The sequence below is a fragment of the Cygnus olor genome, chromosome 2 (assembly GCF_009769625.2).
Source record: "Cygnus olor isolate bCygOlo1 chromosome 2, bCygOlo1.pri.v2, whole genome shotgun sequence".
Taxonomy (NCBI): Eukaryota; Metazoa; Chordata; class Aves; order Anseriformes; family Anatidae; genus Cygnus; species Cygnus olor.
In genome coordinates, this window is record NC_049170.1 from 108554439 (window position 1) to 108573016 (window position 18578).

An 18578-nucleotide genomic window follows, 5' to 3' on the forward strand; every position below is an offset into this window, starting at 1 on the left:
TCTCCGGCCGTCAGAAGAGCCGAGGTGCCGGTAGGAACGCGCTGCGCGCCGCCGGCCGGGGCACGCTCCCCTCAGCGGTACCGCCCACAGGCCCCGAGGAGCCGCGGCCCCGCCTCACGCTCCCGCTCCCGCTCCCGCTCCCGCCGCCGGGCGCGAGCGCCCCTTTCCCGCCCGCTGTCTCGCGGCCGGCGCGCGGCCCCGCCCCCGCGCGCCGCCCAGCGGCCGCCTCGCGCCCGTGCCTCACACGGCCGCTCCTAACGGCCGCCTCGCGCCCGCCCCTCCCGCTCGGGGCCGGGCTCGCACACGCGGGCGGGTGCCCGGCCTCCGTTGGGGCCGAGCCGGCCGTGAGCGCGCGCGCGCCGCCCGCGCCTCGTGCCCCCCCCCCCCCCCACTGTGCTCCTCTCCACGCTCCCCGGCTGAGGCGCGCCCTGCTCGCACCGCGCATGCACGTTCCCCCCCCCCCCCCCGCCGCCCCCGGCGCGCGCGCGCGCACTGAGTGCTCGTGCAGGAGGCGGCGGTGGCGGCCGCAGAGACGCGCGCAGACCCCCCCCCGGCCCCCCTCCCCAAATTCCCCCTCCCCCCCTCCTCCTCCTCCTCCTCCTCCTCCTTCCCTCCCTTTCCCTCCCCCGTCCCCATCCCCCCCCCCCCCCCCCCGGGTCCCCCGTTCCCGCTCCCGGGAAAGCGGCGGCGGCTCCGCGCGCGCGCGCGCGGGCGGGCGGCAGGTAAGCGAGAGCCCTCCTCCCCCTCTCCCCCCCTCCCCCCCCCCCCAACGGCAGCGCCGCGCGGGGGACGCGGGCGCCGCCGCCACCGCCGCCGCCGCCGGGTGCGCGCGGGCGCCGCTGCAACAAAGGGGCGCGCGGCCTGGCGGCGGAGGCGGGAAGCCGCGGCCGGGCTGAGGGAGGGGGGCGCTGCGCAGCCCCGTGAGGCGGCGCCGTGGGGGGGGGGGGGGGGGAGGCCGGGAGCGCGGGCGGCGCCTTCCTGCCGCGGGTTCCTGTGAGGGATGGGCCCCGTCGGGAGCCCGCCCGCGCCGCGTCCTCGGCGGCGGGTGCGCGGAGCGGGCGGGCACGGGCACGGCGCCGCGCCGGCGGGCCGCACGGAGAGCCCGGCTCGGCTGAAGGGGGAGGGTGGCCCGGCAATGGCGCTGCGGGTTCTCCGGTCAAGTGCCCGCCGGGTCCTTTCCCCGCGGCCGCACTCGTGTGCTCAGCGATACTGCTTTAAGCCCACGTTGGTTCTAAGAGTCAACGGAACCGCAGTGCAATTGCATGTTTAACAAAGAAGGGTGGGATTGCTCCTCGCTTATTAACCCTGACCCTTTGCTGCTTGTTCAGAAAGAAAGCAGTCTTACCCAGCCGGCAACAAACTCCCAGCAGATCCTCTTGGGATAGTCGTAGGTCCTATTGGGATAGTCACTGGTCTTGCCCTCATCAGTGCTGTGTTAATGCCTCGTCCTGGGGTGGCAGAGCCAGACAGCCCAGGAAAACACACACAGCTTCTTGGTTTTGTGTATTTCAAATATCAGTACACTTCCCTTTTGGCTATCTTAGCATCTGATTGTATAGGACAATGAAAATAATTTTGGTTTTCCTCTCTTTTTTTTTTTTTTATTTTTTACTTGTTTTCTTAAGTCACTGGCACTAGTTGCTGCAACGCCAGACCTGCAAGCACATTTGCAGGGTGCTGTCTGTTTCCATACTGTGTTAAAAAGTGGGAGTTGCATACCTGTCAGCTGGTTCCGTTTCATGTATGGTCAAAGAAAAATAAGGATAAATAGGAGTTTAGGAGTTGAGCGTCCTGTAGCTGCACGTGAGGTGATGGAGGGAGGTGTTTGAACCAACTGTTAGATTACCCTCCTCTCCAATGCATTTCCTGTCTCTACCACAAGTGGCTGCCTCTGGGAGATGGGGATTGAATAATGTAAATTCTGTATCTTTCACTATCCCTCTGCCATTCAAGTATCTCTATTGTTTCTTTGGAGATCTGGTAACCTTGGTCTCTCTGCGTCCATCTCTATTCATCCATCTGCAGCCCAACATGGTGTCCTTTGAGCTGCTCTGTCTGCTTACCACTCTTTCCAGTGGGCTTGGTCAGCTCACTAATTCAGCGGAATTCAGTCATTCAGTCTTTTTGATGGCTTAATAAGTTAACTGTGTTGATTCCTGTAGAAGTTTTTCTGTCATTCAGCTCTAGTCCAAAGTAAGTAGCAAGAAAGCAGAGTCATGGAAATGGAAAAGCCAGAGGAAAGTAAATGCATGGTCTATGACAGCAGTGCTATCAAATTAATTTACGAAGTCATTGGTAGGATGAGGCATTTTAATAATGTATACAGAATCATTGTAAATAATGGAAAATACTATGTTTTAACGCGCTAATTTAAAATAACTTATGGAATGTATTTTATCATTTCTTAAAATGTTACTATCTTTCTGTCTTTCAGGCTGAAGCTGGGCCATTGTAAGGGTTAATCATCTGTCAAATACTTAGTAACCATTTATTCAGAAAATTTTCTGCGTTGTTCATGGTAAGGCATGAGGTATATTTGGTATTTCACATTTTAGTTTGTTATGCTGACACATTTAGATTTTTCCCTATATGGTTTTCAGAATGAAGATTTAGTTATAAGAATGACTTCGCTGCAGTTGGATCACACATTTACAAGGAATCGCAACTTCACAGAGAAAGTTTTGAATTGTGGATGAGTGAATCAATATTTGAATAAATTAATATCTTAATGCAAAAAATATCCTCTACAAGTAACTGTGTGTCCTGTAAAGTGTGTAATCTAGGGAGAGATTTTTATATTTGCAGTTATTTATATGTATTTATATTTACAATATTCTTTATATATTCAAAAATTTAAAAGGGGTTTAAGAGTAATGGTTTTATACTCTGAAAGGCTTTTCCTGGTCCTGTTAAGCTAAAAAATTTATCTGGCAATTCTTTTGGAGTGTAAATGGCATCAGCTGTTGGGATTTTATGGTTTAGACTACTGTATTACAAAACTTTTACTTGTTATTTTACAGGAGTTTTTCATCAGTATGTCTGAAACCATTAAGTACAATGACGATGATCACAAAACTGTGTTCCTGAAAACATTAAACGAACAACGTTTGGAAGGAGAATTTTGTGACATAGCTATCGTGGTTGAAGATGTTAAGTTCAGAGCACATAGGTGTGTGCTTGCTGCCTGCAGTACCTACTTCAAAAAGCTTTTCAAAAAACTAGAAGTCGATAGTTCATCAGTAATAGAAATAGATTTTCTTCGTTCTGATATTTTTGAGGAGGTTCTCAATTACATGTACACTGCAAAGATTTCTGTTAAGAAAGAGGATGTAAATTTGATGATGTCTTCGGGCCAGATTCTTGGTATTCGCTTTCTAGATAAACTCTGCACTCAAAAGCGTGATGTATCTAGTCCCGAAGAAAACACACAGTCGAAGAACAAGTACTGTCTAAAAATAAACCGTCCTATTGGGGAACCTAACGATACCCAAGACGATGAGGTGGAAGAAATTGGAGATCACGATGACAGTCCATCCGATGTGACAGTGGAAGGAACTCCCCCCAGTCAGGAAGATGGAAAATCACCTACCACTACCCTGAGAGTTCAGGAGGCGATTCTGAAAGAGCTGGGAAGCGAAGAGGTTCGAAAAGTAAACTGCTATGGCCAAGAGGTAGAGCCCATGGAAACAACCGAATCAAAAGACTTAGGATCCCAAACCCCTCAGGCTTTGACATTTAATGATGGCATAAGTGAAGTGAAAGATGAACAGACACCAGGCTGGACGACAGCAGCTGGGGATATGAAGTTTGAGTATTTGCTTTATGGTCACAGGGAACACATTGTATGTCAGGCTTGTGGTAAGACCTTTTCTGATGAAGCACGACTGAGAAAACATGAAAAGCTACACACTGCTGATAGACCATTTGTTTGTGAAATGTGTACAAAGGGCTTTACCACACAAGCTCATTTGAAAGAGCATCTGAAAATACACACAGGTTACAAGCCGTACAGTTGCGAGGTATGTGGAAAGTCTTTTATTCGGGCACCAGATCTAAAAAAGCATGAAAGAGTTCACAGTAATGAGAGGCCATTTGCATGCCATATGTGTGATAAAGCTTTCAAGCACAAGTCCCACCTCAAAGACCATGAAAGAAGACACCGAGGAGAGAAACCTTTTGTCTGCAGTTCCTGCACTAAAGCATTTGCTAAAGCATCTGATCTAAAAAGGCATGAGAACAATATGCACAGTGAAAGAAAACAAGTTACTACAGCCAATTCCATCCAGAGTGAAACAGAACAATTACAGGCAGCAGCTATGGCTGCTGAAGCAGAGCAGCAATTAGAAACTATAGCTTGTAGTTAAAAAACAAAAAAAAAAAAAAAAAACAAACAGAAAATTTATCAGAAATAATATAAGAAATTGAACAAAATCTATTGTTGGTATACATTTAGACTGATAATTATCTTTTCCAAACAAAAAAAAACTATTTTTAGAGGATTTGAATGCTACATAGGAACACAAAGCATTGCTTGGTTAGGTATTTTAAAATATTTCCGAGATGGGTATTCTTAGAATATAAAATAGTTTTGTTGTCATTAGCAGTACAATGCACTAATACTTGATTTAATTTAAGAGTATGATCAAGTTCTCTATAAAACAAGGATCGTCACTGGCTGATGTTTTGTTTCATCCAGTATGGAATGCTACATACGATATAGACATCAAAATCAGTGAGTTATGTTTTAAAATGCTGAGATCTCAGAACATAACAAACATGGAGAGGAAATACTTGTTTTTCATAGTTTCGAAGGTGTTATACCTGCATTTTTTGAGAAACAACCGTTGGTTCCCTAGGTTCTTTAATTCCTCCTTTTTTCACCTAGGGTAGGTGCTAGAGGTTGGTACCATAGAGTGTACTGGAGGGCGGTGATCAAATCAAAATTGCTTCTTATTCCACTCCCTCAAATATCCTCTCATTTTAATTGAGGTGGCAAGTTTTATGGACTAGGAAGTACTTGCTTTCCTGAAAAAATGGCATTATTCACAGTGGTCCAGGCTGGCAAAGAAGAAGGGTCATTGCACTCACTAGTCCCTTCTGCTGTGGGGAAAGAGTCTGACTCGTTTGTTTCTATGTTCATTTTAGAAATCTTATGCAGGCCCCAGGAGATGGGATGGAGCCACAAAGGAAAAAGAGTGCATCATGGAGAAGGAGATATTTTCCTTACTCGGGCCCGTAGAAACGAGTTAAAGCTAATACAGCCTGAGGCTGTAGTTTTTATTATGCAGCTTTCACTTCACCTAACCTAGCACAGTTAAGGCAAAGGAGTGTTTCTGGCAGCACAGGAGAATTAGCTGCGCTGGTGAGTGACTGGAATTCACTGCCAGACCTCCAGAGTTTCAGAGCACAGCCATGGGCTATTGCATACCCGCCAGCAGTGTTCAGACTGGGTTTTTATATCTTGACTTGTCACACCAGCTAATAGGTTCAAAGCTTCCACCCTCTGGCACGCCACCTCTCAGCGAGAGGGAGACTTCAGTGGGTGATTTCAGTCATAACTGGTTCAGAATCAGTGTTCACTATTAGTCTGTTACTTAGAGTTGCCTGTTTTTTTTTTTTTTTTTTTTTTTTTTTTCTCCAGACAAGCTGAGGTAGATGCTGCTAATTTAACTGTTAACTCAAAGAGTCAGCAAAATACGTAGTCTTTGGATTGCAGTCTGCTATGTGTAGTCAACAAGAGAAGACACAATAACAGTGATAATGTGATGCAATGGGATTTTGAGCCTTTATTTTAAATTTGTAAATATTACAATGTTGTCAACACTTCATTTGAAGTTGGAATGGGCAAAAAATGCACTCTTGGGCACATGGTTGGATAACATTGGTCATTTGCAAAACCTATAGCATATTGAAGTGTTAAACCAGGTTCTGGTAAGTTACTGCGTCGTAGATCACATCTTGCATTTCTAAATAGAAATGAAAAATAGCATTTTTGGAACTGTTATATGAAACTTTGCTTATTGTTTTTGTTTGTTTGTTTGTTTTACAGTTTCATTTTATACATGTACCCATCAGGTTAAGCAATTATCTTAAAATGCCAATAATCGTTTGAAAGCTGGTCTGTAAATAAAACACGAATTTAATATTTTAGAAAATGTAAACTTTGGACTTTTACCAATATATTTTTTTAAAATGTTGCTTCATTTTACATTCAGTAATATTAGTTTGTAAACAAACTATACATTTTGTATCTGTGCAACATCAGAGGATGTGTATTCATTGCATTTTATTGGTTCTCTTGAGGAACATGATAAATGACCATTGTTAAAATGTTTTATTGTATATGATCACAGATAAAGATAGTAGGTCCAGAATGGGATCTACTTTTTTCTTTCTTAGTAGTCTTGCTATGTTTTCTTATCTTTTGTTCATTTTTTTTTCTTAGATGATAAAATTGGGGTGGTTAAGTCTGCATAAAACAAATCTGTTGTGAAAAGACTTCAGAAGCATAAAAGGTGAAAAAAATTCTCTAGGTCTCTTACGAAGAGTGCAAGAGGTAACGAGCTTAAATTACATTTACATTAGACATTACGAAAGATTTCTAAGGGGTAGAATAATGAATTATTAGAACAGAATGCCTGGGGAGGTGCTGAAATCACTGGTACTGGTGGTATTCAAGAAGGGGTTAGACAAACATCTTAGGAATGGTTTAAATATAGTTATTTCTACCTTGAAGCTACAGGGTAAGCTAAGCAACCTCTGAAGAGCCTCTTTAACTTTGGTGTTTGTTTTTGGAATGCTAGGGAAGTAATAAATGAACACTTGAATGGTAAGAGAGCTCAAGGCTTACAGAAGAAAACATCCCTCTGTCTGACGTGTGCATAAGCAATCAGGTTGTGAATTTGAAACTTACAGGAAAGCAGGAATGCATTGAAAGACAACCAGAAGTGTAATAACATCAGACTTTACATCAGAGTAGGTTTTGCTGTCCTTTGAGCTTACACCTGTAAGAGTTATATAAGGTTACAGCTCTAAGGCTTGCAAGATGCTTGTAGCATTTTAAAATTGAGACATTGATATTTTATATACTCTGATACAGCAGTATTCAGAGGCAGGAACAAGTGTGGTCACATGTGCCTTGGGCATGGCATAAACACTTTACATGAGACTTGGCCTTAACACTCTCTGCCATAGGAACAAATGAAGTAAAAACAAAGGAGTTACTCCCATGTCATAGGTTTCCAAAGGAGCGTAGGCTCCTAGTTTAGTTCTTAGGCTTACTAGTTTTTACCTGCAAAGGATTCAGAAAACCACTGTATTTTCCAGAGACCAACAACAATATCGTTCATAAATGCTTAAGCCTCCCTTTCCCTCCCTTCCTCCCTCCTCTCCTCTCTTCCTCTTTTTTTTTTTTTCTGGAACATCTATATACATATATATATATATATATATATATATTTTTTTTTTTTCCCTCAAATGTCCTTCCTCAAGACAGGGCTTAGAATAATTAAGAAAATAATTTCAGCTTAAAGTTTTGGAAGAGGTCTTAGGAAGTAACCTCAGCTGTATGCTGTTGGCAATGTATTTTAAATTACTCCTGTTACGTGTATACCTTCTGAAGGGATTGTATTTTATGTACTATGGGGATCTGAGTGTGAAGTTCAGGTAAATACAACTGCATCTGAACACGTTACTGCTCCCAGCTTCTGTCTGAACCAAAAGACGCTATGTACAGGAGCAGTTGTATGTCAGCTCCAAGTCACAGAGTCCAGCATGGTAAATAGCTATGAGCTGTACTGATTGAGGAATGGGCAAAATTTTACTTTTGTTTTTACAAGGATGATGATTTCTATCAGAACTTACAAGAAAGTAGATGAGATCCTGTCCGGTTAATGAGAATTTTTTTGACGTATTGGGACCAGACTAGCCTAATGTTCCTAACAAGGTTTGCAGACACGGGGACAGATTAGCTAACTAGTGTGCATGCAAGAATGACAGAATGCTATAGAAACATGGATGGCTAGAATTACATTAAATATGATATATATATATATATATATATATTTAAATTAAGTAGCAAAAATAGCATGCATTGAATTTGTCCTAAATATACACTTCTCCATCTACTGCTTTGAAACCCAAGTCAGTAATGTCTTTCATATACAGAGGATAGCAAAAACTCTGGCTTATGCTGAAAGTTTGTCCATGTTATGGTGACATGTGGCCAAGTGGCTTCAACGGAACTCTCCATGTGTTAAGTATATAAATACCCATTTGCACATTCAAGGCTTTTATATATACATACATATATGTATAATGCAACAACATATCAGTTGATTTCTGGTGACCCGAATGGGTCTGTGTGTTTGACACCAGTTGAGATGCTAACCCAAAGTCTCCTGAGTTGCAAAAAGATCAAAATGCTAAGGAAGTATAACAGTTTAATTAAGATTCTTTGTGATTTAAAAGACTACAGTGAAAAGAAATACTTCAAATAGGAACTTTGCTATTCTGTGATTTTAACTGTGTGCTCTTAAAAACAGGTGTTTTCTAAAGACAAAAAGGAACAAAGAGACCATATGAAAGAAGAATACCTTCCAGCCCTTCTCCACTCCCCAACCCCTCTTCCCTTCTTACCAATATTGAAACAAACATTAGAAAATGAAGCACTTCACAGTTGAGTACTTGTGTTATCATTTTCTGATTTAATCTTTGAAAAAAGAGGTTTAGGTCAGAGATGAGAGATTTAGAGGTTGTCACATGAAAGAAAATGCCTTATGCTGACTTGAGTAGCAAAATTTTGAAGAGTTCAGCTTCTATTTGTTCACGTAAGCTGCAAAGTATTAAATACTCCTCAAAATTTTGCCATTTAACTACCCAATCTGCAGGTTTTTTTGGAGATCTGGTCCCAGTTTTCTAATTTAGATGTAGTTCTAGGGCTGCCTTCATAATTCCAATGAGTAAGGTTATTTAAATTAATAGAGTTGGGTGAGATATAGAATAAAGTGTCAGATAATATCTAAGCTTAGAATGTATTTTTAGAGACAGATAATCTTAAGTCTTTTATCAATTCAGACACCCCTCTGTCATACAGAAGCAGTGTATAGCTGAAATAAAGTACATCTACCACTAACAGCATACAATTTTTCTTAAAGTAAGCATTTAAAAGCAGTACAGAATAGTGTAATTCTACCTAGAATGTAAAGACAGTTTTAGAGAATTTTCATCTTTTTCAGTTAGTCCACAGTTCACAGTAGTATGCCCGGTAAGCCAGAAAAGTATCATTAAAAATTCCATTACAGCAGTTGGTCTGTCATTTGTCTTTATATAGATCTAAAACAATTATAATAGCATTCATTTTAGAACAGACGGAGGACTTCCATGAATAGATTTTGTTAAATATGTGTCATGAGAGTCGAGATGTCTCTTCTCAGGAATGATTCTTAGATGTAATACAAGGAATCTGAAATAATAGAATAGCTAAAAATGGTGATTTATATAATATTGATATGTTGTTGGGTTTTTTAAGTATTTCTCTCCACTGTACTTCTATATTTTCTTATTTGCAGGCCCTCCTCCTTTAGATATTTATAAAACTCTGAAAGTTTATGGACTTCAACAATTCCAATATGAACAGAAGAGCGCTGTCGTGTTGAGAGCTCTTTAAAATAGAAATACACTTCTGAAGTATTTCTGATCCTCAATAATCTGTAGCTAAGTATCTAATTTTATATAGATAAATTTGAAAAACATGTAGATTGTCTGAATAAAGTTGTTCCAAGCCTAAACTATTTTGTTTATGGATATCAAAAGGCTTGGCCAACAGCACAAATGCTGTGTACTTGTGTACCGGATTCCTTCTAGGATAACCTATATATCCATATATGTATTTACGTATGATGTATATGTATCTAAGATACATATCTATATTTAAAAGTCTGTAGCTCTTGAAAGAATACAAGACTGCAAGTCATGAGTGATGCTAACAAGAGGTTGAAATTCTTACTGAAAAATTCCAAATGTATTTTCTTTTTCATAATGTTGAGCCACTTTGGATAAATATGTATGACAATAACCACATATTACATGCTATGCATGCATTCAGATTTAAAGCTGTATTTTAATGTAGAAGTAAAAGAAATTAATGGAAAGTGTCTTGAATATAGATGGTCTTCATGGAATCATAAAATTATAAGAATTATGAAGAATGATAATTTAAATTCTTCCATTTTAGGGAAAAAATATATTTTCTGATGCAAAATCATTCTGTTTAAAAAAGAAAAAAAAGCTTACTGCTTACTTTTGTAGATTTCTGACCTCCTCCCAATGGGCTATTTATACATTTGAGTAATCTGCATGTGCAAGCAAGTTAGCTGCAGGGAAGCTCAATTTTTAGAATATTTTTAAAGACAAAAATACTTAGCTTTTCATTCTTCCCTAATAATAAAGATTTATTTTTTTTTTTCAGGGTCACAGATACCACAGGCAGTGCTTATACGAACAAACCCTTTTAGTGGCATTGCAGTGTGCTCAGGCAAGAGGAGGTACTCAGACAAAAAAAATAACAAACATTTTTTTTCCTTCTGCTCTAGAAATTGGAAATGGAAATATGCAAGATACTGTGAAACTTCAGACAGGAGTCCCTCTTCAAGCGAAATTATCAATTATGTGCAGATTTATTGCTTTTTTGTACTTGTTGTCAGAATCATTGTAGTTTACAGAGTAGAGTTTTCAGGACTGTGTGTCTGTCTTATGAAGATACTAGTTGGTTCTATTTTGCAAACAGTCAAAGCTTGTGAATGTGTTTCTGTTGTGTTTAAGGTTGCATGGACAAAGTTAGGGAGAAGAGTTGGAGTAAAAATAAGTATATACTGTGAAAAAAATGTTCTCAAACTTGCATTTATTCAGCTCTAATACAAATTAAATTCAAATTTGTATTTACTGTATATAGAATAGGGTTGATTGTATTTAAGAACGTTTTCCCCTGCCTAAGAAGTCAGTCACCTAAGATGGTACTTTGTCATTTTGTTTTCATTACCTTAACTGCAACATTTAGAATCTGTGTACAGATTATTTTTCCGGTGTGTGAAAGCCATGAAGAATCATTTGATAGAGATCTATTACAGTAGAAGTATCTAGTTGTGCTGGCCGTCTTTATCTAAGCATTTTGTCCTGGTACATTTTTGTTTTTCTTGATTTTTGTTTGTTCGTTTTTACTGGGGAATCCATAAGCCCATTATCATTCCCCCATTTCCTGTTACAAAATAATTAAAATTTTCTTGAGTTCCACCTAGGGCATTAAGGAATGCTTTTCTCAGATGCTGATAGACTTTGATCTGTTTACTTTGCAAAGAGATAAAGTGAATAGAAAGTGGCTTCTGCTGCATGGAAAGATAGTTTGCAATGGGATATTTCTCGATGTTTGTTTCAAAACTTAAGCATTGATTTTGATTTTTCTTTTTTTCTATTATAAACCTTGTTTTTTTGAGAAGACAGTCTTCTAAAGGGATAGCAAAGCAGACTTTGTGTGGTAAAGCTTAATTCTGTTGAAAGGGAGAGTCTTGTTCTTTCTCCCCTCCTTTCCAGCTCCTAGAGGTGTCTGGTGAATTTCTGTGTCAGTGTAAGTAAGATAAGTGGTGAAGGTATTCAGATGAGAAAAGGGATGAGGGTAAACAGGAAGGAGCAAGACCTTCTTATTTCAAATGTAGTGAAATGAGTGGTAGCTCGCTCTGTCTTATATAGCCACCCCCTTATCTTGTCTGGACAATTCCCATTCCTAAGTTATATTCTATTTTCATGCTGAATTCTTTCCCTTTGAAGACTTTTCAGGACAGAGAGTTTCAAGCGAAGCTGCACGGTACTTCTGCTGTTTTTCTGCGTAGAATTTACTATGCCTAGAACTTTCATGGAACTAATATCGTGCTTATTAGTTAATATGCTGGATAGTCTATGCCTTTTTTTTTATTTTTTTATTTTTTAACAGGCTACTGACTCTCCCCTTGAATCCAAAGGCAATCTATACTCAGTGTTCTTAAAGCATAGGAATAGGCCTGGTGTTCTTTTAAACTCAAGCCTAGTTATCTGTCTTAAGTGATAACAAAGAAAGAGGTAATGCACGAAGCTATAGGCTTCATGTCCAAGGCAGAGGTAAATCATGAGATGTTTCCTTGTTTGCAAGATAAGGGAAAATCTTAAAGAAGATCAAGGTTTCAGATCCATGGCAATTTCAGACAACCTGAGTTATGGTTGCCACAGTTTACTGTTGGGTCTGCAGCAGCACTTGTGGAATATCTCAGTGAACTTCTTTGTAGAGAGCTGAAGCACCTGAAAACTAATACCTGTTTTGAGGCTATTTTTTCTTAAGCTTGTTAGCCCCCTGAAGTGCAGCACCACATACATGACTGCCTCAGTGCTAGAGTCAGTGGAGGAGCAGCCCGAAGGACAGCACCTTTGTGTTTCACTTGCCATAGTAAAACTGCTAATTGTTGCTGAGACGGGTAATCCTGTTCTCTCCTATCCTCTCCAACTAGTGCCTTTTGCACCCATTTCCTCCCTCTTGTTTGCCTTGTTTAATGGCTTTTGGGGCTTTAGGATAAGCCAATTGAGCGAGTTTCTATAACAGAGCAATTCAGTGCTTCAGTGAGTTAGATTTAAGTTGGCCTACCTTGTTGAACCAGCACATTAGATTTGATTCAAGGTAAGTGGCAGCATCACATAACTAGTTAGAAGACAGAACGGAGCAGGATTTACCCAATTTTGGTACAACATTCAACACAAGCTGCTAAAATACAGCGTTTGTTGCAAAGTGTTTGTGAGAGGCAACCAGACAACAGAAAGGAGCAGACGTAACTCCTGTGCAAAAGCTACTGCTGGTAAACTTGGGGGATTTTGAAGAGAGAAATGTGTGTGCTTCATTTCTTTCTTTCCTTTTGTTTGTTTTCTGATTTTTTTTTTCTTTCGGGGGGGAGTGGAATAGAATTTGGAGGTTTGTACTTTTTTGTTTTTGTTTTTTGTTTTGTTACTATTTAGATTACTCTGAGTCCTGCTTGCCTTTCACCTAGTAATCCTACAGAGTCTTGAATTATGGCAAATTGCTCAGATTAAAGAGAAAAGAATAGTTAAAAAGACAATAGACATTTAACTCACTGAAGGATAAAACTGTAAGCCCAAGAGGATGAAAAAATACATTTTTGCAAGATTGATTAATGCTTACAGATTTTAGAAGTAGACAATATTCTCTAAGTCTATTTTAGATCACTCTTACTTTGTAAAAATCATTAGTCTTTTTAGCTTTTGCAAATAATATAAATCAGGTCTACAACACAGATTCTATGTTTTATCAGGTGATATCAGCTGATTTAATGTTAAGAACTTTCTTCTGTCTTTGTAGTTTAGGTTTCTCTGTTAAACATGCAGATTTTTTAATGAGTGATTTTTATTTCCTGCCAGATATAGGTAAGTACAGATCCGTTTGAAGACCTGACTATAAAAAGCGTATATTTATATTTAAATTTGGTTCTTTGGGTTAACGAGTTTTAAATGTAATTCTTCAGTTGCATAGCAGATGCTGCAGAAGGCTTTCTTGTTCTAGAGTTGCCTTCTTTCAGTGAAAAATTCTTCCCTGGAAATGAGTTCTGTTCTCTGATATTTCTTACAATTTTCTGTGCTTTACGTTTAATAAGTCTTTTTTCCCCATCTATAGTGCCAGCATTTAAACATTTTTCTTTTTACAAGATACCTTATTTTATATTACAGCTGTTATTGATTTTGTTATTTTACCCAGTAATATTTTACCTATCCATCCAGTAAAGTTTTCACGTTTTCCAATAAGATTTATAGCAATCTCATCTACTATATTCTTGCTCTTAAAATATAAAATAGAGTTTAAACCAGGATTTTGAGACTTGAACTTTTTAGCAGTGGTGTGAGGTTTCAGTCTTAAACTTTTTAGTACTTTACATGAAACCTTATACCCCTGAAAAGCAGTAAGACCTCATTAAATGTTTCCATTAAAGTGAGACTTGATTTTTTTTTAAAAACAAATATATTCTAACTTTGTTTCTGGAATTAATATTTGTTCTGGAATTTGATCTTAAATCAAATAAGGGAAAAGAGTTCGATTCATGTACTTCATATGTAGGATCAGCTATACCCTTGCTTTTATATGTCAGATTAGTAAGAGGTCTGAATATGACTAAGCTTGCTTATCTGACTAACAGGTAGTAGACCTATATGCATGGCAACGTTTAAAACCTACAATTTGTGAAGTGTATGACAGGCAAGTTTACTCATGCTAGAGTTTGCCTTCCAGTCTGCAAAAATTGAAACTGAAATAAATCAGAAATTCTTGTTTAAAAATGTCATAGCTTCCATTGTAAATACATGTCTGGTAAAACAGAAATGTTGTAATTAAAGTCAACAATTACCAATTTTAACAGAGTTAATAAATGTTTTCAATGTGAAACATAAGTTTAATCTTCCAATTCAGTCATTAACTCTTCTTGTATCCAGTTGTATGACCGTAAGTTTCCCATCATTGTAAGGATTGATTAAATGCAGTCAGAGGGCAGTCCAGATTTGATGGATGTGATAAATTCTACTAGGGTAGTGATGTCCTACTATAGATATTTTTCAATTGGGCATGGTCTTCTCTGTGTGAATCCTGCTAACTTTAGACTTTTGACACTCTACTGTTACAATATCTTTCTTTTGTAATACCTTATAATATCTTTTCATTTGATGTTTACAAATGTAATTTAAACAATTAGGCCAAATAGGTATACATTTTAATTTTTAGCTATGCATGATGGCCAAAATTCCATCTTGCTGGCTCTACAGAACAAGTTAGGAAACAGTGTTATATATTTAATGTTTGTATGTTATGTTTGTGACCTTTAGTAATTCAATAGTTTCCCCTTCTCAACCAATCTAAGCTCATTAGTAGCATGTTAAAATGGTTATTTTTATATTTACATATTAAATGTATTTGTTCTCTGAGTGTTAAATTAAGCATGTAGTTTAATATTTAGGTTGTTTGCATTTACTAAAATATTATATTTGAATTTATCAAAGTCTTTAGTGAAATACTATATTCTAGCAAGTTTGGATATTTTTTTCTTTTATTTAAAAGCTGCCTTTTTATCACTTTAACTCTTTTCCAGGAGTCATAAATGCTTCTTTGAATACCTTCTTTTAGGTTCTTTAAAGACTTGAGCATATGCCTAATTTTATGACTTAAAGCAAGTTACAGACACCAATAAGCTGTGGTATGATCATAATCTTAAACATCTTTAATACAAAAGAGAGGGATAAATGAAAAAATATTCATTTTTATTCTAATGGACATGTTATACAGGTAGAACAGAAAAGGTTTGAAGATGAGAATTTTTCTATGGCGTACTCCCAACCTATCCTATGAGTGTTTAGAGTGGTGCAGAATGGTACGGCCTTGTTCCTGTCATGAGTTGTATGTGAGATCCTTTAAAGTCTCTTCCTATGTTCCACAGTGTCTCTGCTAGATCCATTAGCCTAGGACTTGATTGGACTGAATTCCTTGCTCTATAACATAATACCAGTGTGATCTAAAGGCTCTGGTTTTTGGACTGTGATTCATTCATCTGTCTCAGTGGAGGGGCTGGTTGTCTACAAAGGTGTGGCAGGTGGGAGCAGCTGCTTACTTTGGCTTCATTGATTTTTCCACTGTTGCATGTGTGGTAATGCTTTAGATGAATCATTCAGTCTCATATTTAGACCTTCTAAATCTATCTGGGTCTTTATTTCTTATTGGTTGGCTTTTGCTTTGGGTTCAGCTTCTCTGTAATTTTCACTCCTGTTTGTAACATAAAGATACCAATTTCTGATGTGACTGTTGGAAGATGAAATCATTAAGGGGTGTGAGGCTTTCAGATGTTGCGATGGCAGCTGTGTATCACAGATTTCCTAGATGGGGGATCTAGGGAAGCTACAGAGATTCCCTAGAAGGATATGGGACTTTTGGGATCTCTTTACTGGCTGTGAGAAGTCCCAGTGTGGACTCATTTCTGTGATATTTAAATTAAGAAAGAAAAAAAAAGGTTAAACCGTACCGCTGTTTCTCCTAGACTCTAAAACATATCCATGTTTGTAAATCTTGAGCCTAGACTAATATGTGGTTTATCAAATTAATTAAGAAAAATGAATAGACTAATGCATTGAAACTCTAATGGCCACATTTGTCTTTAAACTAATGGTGTTCATTTTCTCCTGTCTCTGAAAATGTTGCATGTTCTTGTTGCTGGATTTCAAGGTCTCATGTCTTTGGCCACTGGAAGTCTGTGCATTGCTATTCTTCTGGAGTACTCATGGAAAGGTAACTGGCTTTTAATTTCTTCCCTTTTTCAGGAGAATGGTACTTCTACCTGTTTAGATTTTTCTCTTTTCCCTACTCCGTTTATTCCCTACATCTGTTTGGTAGAGGCATATTAATCACAGAGGCATTAATTGTTCTAGTTTAAATCTAGGACGCTGAATATTATAATCCCCTCTATACAAATTGTCATTTGACACTTCAAATATTCATCTAAGTAATTTTAGATGCTTCTTGCTGACACTCAGTCACAATTATTTCCTCTGAACAGTCTCCTTGCAGTTTCAGTTGTGATGTATTGCACCTTGGCTAGTAGAGATTTTTATTACGTTTAACTATAAGATAGTCAGTGTCTGTAACTGTTTTTTTGAAGACATTTATGATACTACTCAGTCTAGCAAAAGACATCAAAGTAGTACAGGCGGTTTATTGATCAGATTAATCTTCCCTCTGAAAGAGCAAGGTTTGATTATAAATTTTGAAGTGTAAGAGGAAATAAAAAGTGGCTAAGGATTAGCTTGTTCTCAAAGCTGGGGAGACAGCTTTTTATAAAATATAAAACTTACTAGCATTTGATACATACATATGAAATCTTCCTGATTATCTCTTTATTTTTTATAATAATTTATTATAAAATGTTTTCATTTATATTTAGGTGATTACTTCCAACTGATTCTTCCAGAAACACTCAGATGCCTATCTGTAAAATGTTAGCTGTACATTCTTGTTAACAAAATTTTGAAACTTTGAACATCTTCAGGTAAAAATTTTCCTTAAAAAATGTTTACTAAGCTGATGAATCTGTGTCGACATAATTGTGTTCAGCTCCATTAGAATAAAAGGTTTACATCAGATATGTGGGTGTTTTTAAAGTGACATCAGTCAACTGATTTTTGTAACTATCTATTTAAAAATGTTAACATTCTTAACATAGTACCCTTTAAGTCAAAACTTCTTTAAAAATATTTGAAGACATATACTTGAAAATTTTTAAGTCTTCTGATTTTATACAGAGACTACTAGTTCCTCACTCAGCCAGTAAGAAAAATGATATACAAGAAAGAGGGACTATATAATTAATGACAAAAATATATACAGATATTTTTCTGTGTTTTCATATTTTCTGTTTTCTAAAGTTGTCAAAAGAACAAGGTCATGTATTTTATTTTAATGATATAACCTCATTTTTAGCACTATGCTTCACTCTCAGGGGCTTTTCTGAGTAACTGGGCTTAACTGATCTTGTTTTCCACTGATCTGAAGATGAATGAGCATAATTATTAGTGCACTATTTGTTTTCATTATTGTGTTGCATTAACTGCACATTTTGCTTACTGCTATCCCTTCCATGATTTTACAAATTGGAGGAAAATTTTGCCTCCATCAGTTTTCCATGTGAGGTTATAATTTACAACAGAACTATGTGCTGTGCATCTATTTCAGTGATTTTTGTGCTGCTGAACCTGTGACCAAATGTGGAATTTGAAAACATTTTGGTTAAATGAAAAAAGAAGGCCAGTATAATGTTTTCTGACTGAAGCAAAAACGCTAATTGCTGGTAGCTTTTAACTTGTGCAAGAAAAATTAAAGATTCTAAAATAAAGCATGCCTGTTCTCAGTAATTCATTAGATTAAATGTAGACATCAGTTGAAGTAAGATGTGTGCAGAACATTATGGCTAATGATCTGTATTCTTTCACCAAAAAGTTGTAGGTTCTATTACAAAGTCAAAGATACCCTCAGAATTTTACAGGTAGGTTACAAACTTTTTGATCACTGAAACATACTTACTGTTTTTAATATCTTTTAACATCATTTTAGAAACTGTACCACCACAACCCCACTGTCTTGGAAACATACACCTGATTTCCTTTGAGGATGTATGTAATAGAAATTATAGATTTGATGTGTTTTTGTTTATTTGTTTGTTTGTTTTTTTGAGAAAAGTGGGTTAACTTTTTTTTCCATGAATGCTGACTCTCCATTGAACACATGAATGAAGTGTACAGAGGCCACAGATACATCATAAAAAATACCAGTATGAATTTTCCTACAGTCTTTCCAAAAGTCCTGTTTTTCTAAAGATTATAGAATACCTTTTGTCTTTCTCATAAGAGAGCTGATTTTTTCCTCCTGTATTTTATGTGGGCTACTTGTACTAGAATTTTTTTTAAGTTCATAGGTATGCTATTATTTCTCAGATTTAAGGTGGATACAAACCAGCAACAGATGA

The 18578-nt window shown here is 38.2% G+C and overlaps 1 protein-coding gene across 1 annotated transcript; it reads left to right on the forward strand.

Moving 5' to 3' along the window:
- Positions 1 to 1273: 1273 nt before the first annotated feature.
- ZBTB14 (zinc finger and BTB domain containing 14) lies at positions 1274 to 16062 on the forward strand. The gene is made up of 2 exons (XM_040550109.1): positions 1274 to 2518; positions 3021 to 16062. The coding sequence occupies exons 1-2, from the start codon at positions 2516 to 2518 to the stop codon at positions 4362 to 4364; spliced, it is 1347 nt and encodes a 448-aa protein (XP_040406043.1). The 5' UTR covers positions 1274 to 2515; the 3' UTR covers positions 4365 to 16062.
- The last annotated feature ends 2516 nt before the right edge of the window (positions 16063 to 18578 follow it).